The 9,391-nt window shown below is 35.8% G+C and overlaps 1 protein-coding gene across 1 annotated transcript; it reads left to right on the forward strand.

Moving 5' to 3' along the window:
* Positions 1-1,596: 1,596 nt before the first annotated feature.
* Positions 1,597-2,079, forward strand: LOC113281050 (histone H4). The gene has a single exon (XM_026529688.1). It carries the CDS (start codon positions 1,631-1,633, stop codon positions 1,940-1,942), a length of 312 nt encoding a protein of 103 aa, XP_026385473.1. The 5' UTR covers positions 1,597-1,630; the 3' UTR covers positions 1,943-2,079.
* The last annotated feature ends 7,312 nt before the right edge of the window (positions 2,080-9,391 follow it).

The raw sequence follows: 9,391 nt of genomic DNA on the forward strand, positions 1-9,391 counted from the left end.
TCTCTTTTTTTATCCTGGTTGAGGATAAGCTATGTATACTTCATAAATTTCAAGCTTTTAATAAGAAACCGCCATAATTTTTTTCATTTTGCAAATAATATTCTATTTAACCAAGTTGATTGTTACCATTCGATAAATAGTTCTCATTCGCCTTTTCTAGCTTTTCTGGCAAGCAACATCTACATATCAAAAGAGACGTATAATAAACCGATAAGCTAGAAAGAACAACAATAACGAAAGTAATTCTATCTAATCCGGTGACAAAGATTTTTCTTGAAACCTGCAAGTTTTTGTTGAACCTGTTAATATTACTCATTTAGTCATTCCTTTATATTTATTCCCTAAAAGGAGATCAAGATATATGGTAGTAATAATATCGTCGTAACCACCCAAAAAAAAAGAATACTCATAAAGATCACCAACATTGTGAATTCGATAAATGCGGCTATTGTTAAAATTTATTCCCAAACTAGAAATAAACTCAAAGTATAACATAAAAAGTAAACCTCCCCACATGGCATCTAAAAATATCAAAATTTCAAAATTGGACGTGACTTGCCGATGTAACAACATTGGCGACTTTGAAACCAATTCCAAACTTAGCTTTGTTCATCATTTAAGTTAAGTTTCATTAGCCACTACCAGCAAAAATGGTGATAATGAATCACCTTTTCTAATACTAATTTTTTTTTTTGCTCTAATCTGTTTGGATACTAAAAACAATAGTGTTTTTGTTATTTTAGAAGCAGGAGTCAGAAGTATGATATTTTTACTTTGCTTCACTAAAATTATAGGGTATTCGGATGTAAGTTAGAAGTTGCTTTTCAACATCTAAAATTCGAAAAGTCAGAAGTCAGATTGGCAAGATTATATGTCTGAATGATTTCTATAAGCAATAAAGTCAACTTTTTGTGAAGCAAAATAGTTTTATTTTTGATTTCTTCTTGAAAGTACTTTTGTGTCATAACTTTTTGATTTTTCTGCTTTCACAAGCAAATTGACCTTTTTGCTTCGATGAGTCTTTATGAAATTTCATTCCTAACTAACCTTTGATTTCTAAGAATCGAAATATTATTCTTTGAATGTGTATCCAAACATATTCTAAGTGTTACAATGCTTGTGGTTATTTACTAGCTAGTGAAAATTCACCATTATCAATCCAACAAACAAAAACCAAACATTACGCAAATGCACGGATCACATGCAAATTGACGGCTTACAATCTTCGGTTCATTTTCGTAAAGCTTTTAAACTGAACAAACAATTTCTCAAAAAAGAAATAAAATAAAAAAATTCTCCCACCAATCAGTTTCAAGAATTTCCAATCCAACGACCAGAACAAAAAACACAAACTCTATATGGATCACTAACTAATCCGACGGAAGTCATCCAACCAAAGAAAACACAAAACCTTTGTACCTTCCACAATCCGCGAACTCTTTTCTAAACCAATCAAATTAGAGTATTTCTAATCGGACGATCAAAACAAAAAACACAACGTTCATGCGGATCGGTCCGTAATCTAACGGACAAAATCAAACCAAACAAATCATAAAAACCTCTTCTCATCTTCCCGGAAATCACAAATCAAAAACCAGAGAAAAAGAAAAGTAAATTCTGTAGAGGGAAAATGTCAGGAAGAGGAAAAGGAGGTAAGGGTTTGGGAAAGGGAGGAGCAAAGAGACACAGGAAGGTGTTGAGAGACAATATCCAGGGAATCACAAAGCCAGCAATCAGAAGATTAGCAAGGAGAGGTGGAGTGAAACGTATCAGTGGATTGATTTATGAAGAGACTCGTGGTGTTCTTAAGATCTTTCTTGAGAATGTGATTCGTGATGCTGTTACTTACACTGAACATGCTAGGAGGAAGACTGTCACTGCTATGGATGTTGTCTATGCTCTCAAGAGGCAAGGAAGAACTCTCTATGGATTTGGGGGTTAGTTAGGGTTTGTAAAAATGTCTAGATCTAGGGTTTCTTTTTGGCTTCACATGTACCTACCTGGGAAAAATTAACTTTATGAATGTGAAATGTTTTGAATATCAGTAATCTACTTGTTTCTGTTTCGTTACTCTTCAAATTTAATTCTTCTTTTTCTTGTTTTTCTATTACCTAATAGTTTGAGTTTGAGTTGCAACATTAGCTGAACTGTGTGTTTGCTGAATTCAATTGATAATTGGTGTTCTATCTGAATGATTTACTGGTAAATCCAATCGTTTCACTGGTTTTCAAGCTATTCATTTTCCTGCACCTGCCCCAAAAGTAGTACTAATCGTTTCACTGATTTTCAAGCTATTCATTTGCAACATTAGCTTAGCTGGGCGTGTTTGCTGAATTCAATTGACAATTGGTGTTCTATCTTAATGAATTTGAATGAATTACTGGTATGAGCTTCTTCTATTTATGTTTTTGCTTAAATCCATAACTAATTCCTTAGATCCAATCTTTTTTCTGATTTTTAAATTTTGCATCGACAATTTCAAAATCAGCTAATGTTACTTGAAGAAACCGATACCAACTATGAATTTGATTTTACTCAACTATTCATTATCCTGCACCAGAAGTAGTACTCATCTGACCAAATGTCTCCATGCTCTTCTTCTCGTATATAAGAGCTCTTATGCAATGATATATGTTCATATTTGTGCACATAATGGTTGTTTGAGCTATTAATTTTTTAGTAGAGTTCGTCCTGATCTTACTTTTCTTGCTGTTTTAAAAGCTTTTGGGGACATAAATTATTTATAAATGCTTTGTTGACTCATATGTATTCCAAGTTTGGGGTTGTGATTGATGAAATGGGGCACTGAGTTACTGGAATGCTATTATGTCTGGACTGTCAGAATGGGAATGCAGAAGAAGCTTTGGGTGTCTCTGGAGAGATGACAACGGAAGTAGTTAAATTGGGTAGCACGACTGTCTCAAGTATACTCCCTGTTGGTGCTCCACTTGGTGAAGAATTGAAGGGGATTTTGATTCATGTGTTTGTTATGAAGACAGGTCTGGAAGAGCCTTGAGGAGAGTTACGAAGAATTGGAAGGTTTGTTGTCTAAAGTAAGAGCTTGGTTATGTGCCTGGTTACAGTATCATATTGCTTACCGACAGGAGTTCCCTGAGCTGCAATTTAAAGAGTCAGCACAGCAGGGTTAGATGATTGGTTGCATTGCTCCTCAACAGGATTGCCTTGCTAGAGTTCCAGCTCTTGATCTCTGTACTTCAGCTGATGGTGACAGTGTGGTTCGACTTCGATCACTCGAGGCATTCTTTTCATTCATGTTGATCATCATGCTATTATAATTGTGTAGTATACACTTTAGCGGATTGCACAGATTGCATGTTTATATTGCTTTTTGGTTGCTTTCTCCATCAATTCTGGGGTAGTATGACATTGGCATTTATGTGCTCCTTGGTTCGTCTTATTGTGGTGATATATTTTTTTGTACTTTATTTAACATTTATGACAAAATTTGTATATCATGTGTGTTGCTCCGAAGAAAAATTTGCAGGCAGAGGTGCACAGCCTTGGAACAGGTATGTTGCTCAGAATTTGTTTCTTTGGTCATGCATACGAAAAAAAGAGTAGCTTACTGCATTTTCTTGGTGTTGTTTACTGCTCTGGAACTGTTATCCCGAGCTGGATTTGGAACTATTAGGGATGCTGTATTTAGTCATTAGGTTTCTGGTTCTTCGACACAACTGTGTAGGTTTCTTAGATGTTAAATGGCCTAATGTACAGTCATGAGCATGCTGAGAGGTGAAAACTTAGCCTATTGTTTACACTTAGACAGTGTGATTTTGCTAATTGATTCTAATATTGAAAGCTTTGCAGTTCTCCCAGACTTTCATGTAGCCTCTCTCCTCCTGATACACAGGTTTTCTTTTTCACCCTTAGCCACTATGTATAAATGATAATCTGTAGAGTCACAAGACTCACAACATAAAGTGCCTCCATTGGTATTATTTTCCTGGTGTACTTGCCTCAAACCCGCGACCTTATTATTTGGTGTTTATCAATGAAAACCAAATCTTCTAGTTATATGCTGCATAGAACTAGAAGATTAGTCATTGATATGTTAATGTTAATGTTAATGTTACCCTTTACATCCTACAATATATTTGTTTTTCACCTCTAAGCTATTCAAAATCAGTACATATTGCAAAAATATATGATCTCTCCCAGTTTTTTTGGCCTCCTCCGATAACATATATAAAATTTTCTACAATGTAATCATGTTTGGTTTTAGCATGCTACGATGCTCAATTATTAAAAGTTTGCTACTGTCTGGCTCCTGGCCTTTGAAATGTGTCTTTTTTGTTCCTTGTATAATGTTGAGGGGCGGCATGGGCCTTCTACCTGTTCTTTGCAAAATTTACTGTTGCACTCTGCAACTGCAGGCGGTTTGCCAGAAACGAAGCGAATCTGATGACATGGTGACCGATATAATCAGTTCCCTGCAAAATGTGTAAAGTTCCTGCCAAACACAGGTATGTTGAGCTGAGAACCATTTGTTTCATGGTTTCCGATGTCTATCTGTTCTAATGCTGCACCTGAATCTTTGTTCCTGGGGATATTGTGTTGCAATTGTATATCTTGGGTAATATTATGCTTTGATTTGATTCACATGCTCTATTTTGTTTTCTATATATGTTCCAGCAATTGCTTAGATACAGCACCCCTATCTGATGGTATGGAACCTTACTGGTTTTGTGATTGATGTTCTTAAGATCTTTCTTGAGAATGTGATTCGTGATGCTGTTACTTACACTGAACATGCTAGAAGAAAGACTGTTACTGCTATGGATGTTGTCTATGCTCTCAAGAGACAAGGAAGAACTCTTTACGGGTTTGGGGGGTTAGTTATGGTTTGTAAAGATGTTTAGGTCTAGGGGTTCTTTATGGTTTCACATGTACCTACTTGGGAAAATTAACTTTATGAATGTGAAATGTTTTGAGTATCAATGAATGTCAGTTAGTAATTTACTTGTTTCTGTTTCATTAATTTGTCAAATTCAATTCTTCCTTTTATCTTGTTGTTCTTAGTTGTTCAAGCAAAATTGGACCTAATGATTTGAGTTTGAGTTGCAACATTAGCTTAGGTGGGTGTGTTTGCTGAATTTGATTTACAAGTGTTCGTTCTATCTGTAGTATTACAGGTATGTGCTTTTACCTCATTGCTCTTTTACTTATGTTTTTGCTCAAATCTAAAACTAATTCCTTAGATCCGATCTTTTCATTCTTTTTGAAGTTCTGCATCGACAAATCCAAAATCATATCTTGGGTTCTGCTTAGATTTATGTATAAACGCTTCTTTGATTCATATGTATTCCAAGTTTGGGGTTGTGAATTGGGATTTATGAAACGGGGTTGTGATTGATGAAATGGGGTAATGAGAGGGTTTTTGGAATGCAATGATGTCTGGTTTTGTCAAAATGGGAAGGCAGTAGAAGCTTTGGGTGTCTTTGGAGAGATGACAATGGAAGGAGTTGAACTGGGTAGCATGACTGTCTCGAGTATATTCCCTGTTGATGCTCCAGTTGGTGAAGAATTGAAGGGGATTTTGATTCATGGGTTTGTTACGAAGCATGGTCTTGGAGAGTCTTGAGGAGAGTTACAAAGAATTGGGAGGTTTGTTGTCTAAAATAAGAGCCTTTGTTATGTGCCAGATTACAGTATCGCTCACTGACAGGACTGCCTGAGCTGCAGTTATACAGTAAAATTGCGGGATAATGCTGTTGGAATTTCAGCTTAATAATCGACAATTTCTTTTTGCTAAACATGATTATAAGTACCCTTATATTGAAATAAACTATACCCTAATATTAACATGTTCTATAGTTCATAATACTGCACATATCTAAGCATATTCGGTTCATAACGGCTCACATGAAACCATATGTATATACAAAAGCTTCAATACAATATAAAAGAACTAGATTAAAAGGAAACAGAAACAATATGTTTCTGTCTTAGCTTCTACTTCTATTTCCTCTCATTTCTCGACAATGGATTATCAAAAAAAAAATGCATATAAGAGAGCTTAGTCACAGTCTATGTGCCAACCAACCTGTCCATCATTACTAGGTGAGTCATAAGATAGCTAAGCAGTTGAGTATAATCCTAATTGATACTGATCAAGATTAAACAAAACATGATTAGCTTAGAAAAATAGGATTACCTTAAACAAACCATAATTACATCTAACATTCTCTCACTTGGTTAGCAACAGAACTTTACGGAAAACAATTAGCTCGAGAGTCTAAAAGGTACGCTAAGATTCGACCATAGAGACCTATACACCATTTAGAAAATGCATACGCCATTTTTATAATTAGAAAACTAGACGGGCCGCTTTATGCTCAAGTAAAAACACTATAAATGGCTTAACCTCATGCCATACAAACTGCACTTTAAACTTTGTTTTGTCAAACCAGAAAACTAAACTTCATAAGCTCTTAATGAAACTCTTCATAAGCTCTTAATGAATCAATCTTCATAAGCTCTTAATGAAACTTTATGTTCTCTTACTGCAACTTTATATGCTCTTACCGCAATCAATATGATTTCTAAATACATCTCCGTCGAGACAAGTATACGTCTGGCTCAACTAAGAGGCATGTTTCCATCGAAAACATATAACAAGCATACATATGGCTCAATTGAGATATGTCGTACAAGACATTTAACATCTCCGTTCTACTGGCTCAATTGAGGTATGTCTGTCGAGACAATTAACATCTCCGAAGAGATTTATCTGACTCAATTGAGTATGTCTGTCAAGACATTTAACATCTCCGAAGAGACATCTCCGAGGAGATTCATCTGGCTCAATTGAGGTATGTCCGACAAAAATAAACTGTGTCTCACTTGAGACTTGATCTTCATAAAGATCTTCATCTGTGTCTCAAAAGAGACCTTGATCTCCAAAGAGATCTATATCTGCGAAAAGAGCTATGTCTTCGAAAAGACATGTTCTGTGCTCATTACAAGGTATCTCGAAAAGGACTTCCCGTACTGAACTCCCACTGATTTTACGTTCGTTAAACAACATAGACATCAAAAAAAGTTGAACAAGTACGATGATAACAAAACACAAATGCTATCATTCTCCTACTGTTTTCCAGAACTTTGCCACCATAGAATGTTGTCATTACTTTAAACTACACATAAACGAAACATTAGAGTAGATTCATTACCATCAGGTGCACCTTTGGGTAAACCATGATGTATAAGGATCTTTACTTCCAAGTTTCAAAACTTTATAACATAACACACATAAATATCTTGAACTTAAAATACAATACTCGGTATCATCACAAAACACCTTTGGGTAGAATTGCGACATACATGAGTCGAACCTAACAGGTTTAAGATTCGTATTTTATGCATAACTAACATTTCTATTAAACCTTTGGGTTCAATTGAAATAAGGGAAAACTAAACCAAGCATAAAACATGATTCATTTTAAATATTACTAGTATGAATCACCTTTGGGCAGGTTCACATTTGCAATATCCAAAATAAATCACAAGCAAACCTTGTTTTAGCCGAAACTGATGAAAAATCTTTGTCACTTTCTGGTTTTCATGGTCTATACCACCATCCCCTTCATCACTTTATCTGCATCTTGGTCCTTACTACATGCAACCAGTGCCTTGTAGTGCAACACTTTAACAATTGATTTTCTGTAGTAGTCCTTTTCAAAAACACCTAGACCACATAAAAAAATCATTTTGATTAGAAAACCCTTTCATACTCTCAAAGTATCGCTTTGGCGATACTTAGGCGAGTGATGGAAGGTACAAAGCATCCATAATCACAACTTCCAAAACTAGAAAGTAAAGTATATGCCTTAGTTCAAATCAGTACTGTAAAGAAAACGACATATCTTTAACTTGACTATCAAACCTTTAGGTCTAATATACAAGTTAAAATCAAATTACCTCAATAACCAATCAGATTGTCCTCGTGAATACTTAGCCTGGAGAAAATTCTCCAGCTTCCAGTTAGAGGAACGTGCCAAAAGTATCCTTCATATTCATCATAACAAACATGGTTGTTTATCCCCATGCAAATCTGTCTAATCTGATTAGCCATTGTGTCAAGGATATCTCTCCCACTAATGCATTCGAAATGGTGCTTTTACTAACATGTGGTCTCCCAACAACAACAATTCCAGGAACATACTTCTCTTGTTCTTTGGTATCCTTTGAGACTCAACTATTTTCAACTTTGAATAAATAGGATCAAGAAGCTCTCGAGCACCTTTGTCGGTTACCGGAAATATTATAATAAATATATCCCAAGTACCAAAACTATGATGCTTGCATGACTCCTTATATTGGAGACTTGCACTTGTCACAACAAGAATGAAAGCCTTGTTTAGATGGTTTGCGAAGCCAAGCAGTTGTTCACCATCTGGTATCGTCAGACCTCCTTGACCACTCACTACAGAACCGAAGTTCCTTAATAGTTTTCTTTGTTTTCATTGGAAGTCCAAGTATCAAAAATTGGAGAATGCAGAAAAAACTTTTGTAGTACAAGCTTCTTGCGCTGGTCCATAATACCAAGAATGCAAGAACCACTGCTATCTCAACACTCTTCAAGTTACGCCTTAACTCGATGAAAATCAGATCCATATCATCAATCACAACTATCATATGCATAGAAGTTTATCAATGTCTTGACTAGTCAGATTTGTCCAGCAACAAGCAATACTCTAACCAACTCGCTCCCACTGATGTGCAGCCTTCATATTCTAAAATGACCACCGCACAAGCTGTGTAATGCTTGGCAATGCAGTCTGGTTGGCCACTTTAACATGGAATGCGTAGTTGTTAGGCTGGAAGCCTAAAACATTCCCACAATACTGAACTGAATTTAGCGGCTCCTTCTGTGAGAGTACATGCACATTATGGAGATCTAACGGCTAAAGAAAACATAATTGGAGGGTCTCTTTCTTGGTCAAGAATATCCATATCACCAGGATGAGAAAAGGCGTCAACTGCAGCTACCGATAAAATCATTCCAAATAGGATGAATCTGAGCCAGGACTTTTATCTCCGAAAAGACGCGAAGTCCATTGATACCACTGCCAGTACTACGGATTTGGGCCTCCGTTAAGAAACATCAATCAGTGGTAGTGAAAACATTAGACTGTGATGACTTGAGAACAAACAAGACTTGTTCCAAGCAAGATTCTAGATCAAGAGTTCTTTATTTCGTCAGCTATATTACAAGATTGAACTCAGCCACAACAACTTTATATGCTGATTTATTCTTCTCATTCTTGTCAGTAATTTTCTATATGACATAGTGAGCTTTCGATATTTCGAGCTGAGTTTAACTCGCTTACATATTTCTCGAAATATGTGTTGGTAAGATTTCGCTTTA

This window comes from Papaver somniferum, chromosome 5, assembly GCF_003573695.1.
Source record: "Papaver somniferum cultivar HN1 chromosome 5, ASM357369v1, whole genome shotgun sequence".
NCBI lineage: Eukaryota > Viridiplantae > Streptophyta > Magnoliopsida > Ranunculales > Papaveraceae > Papaver > Papaver somniferum.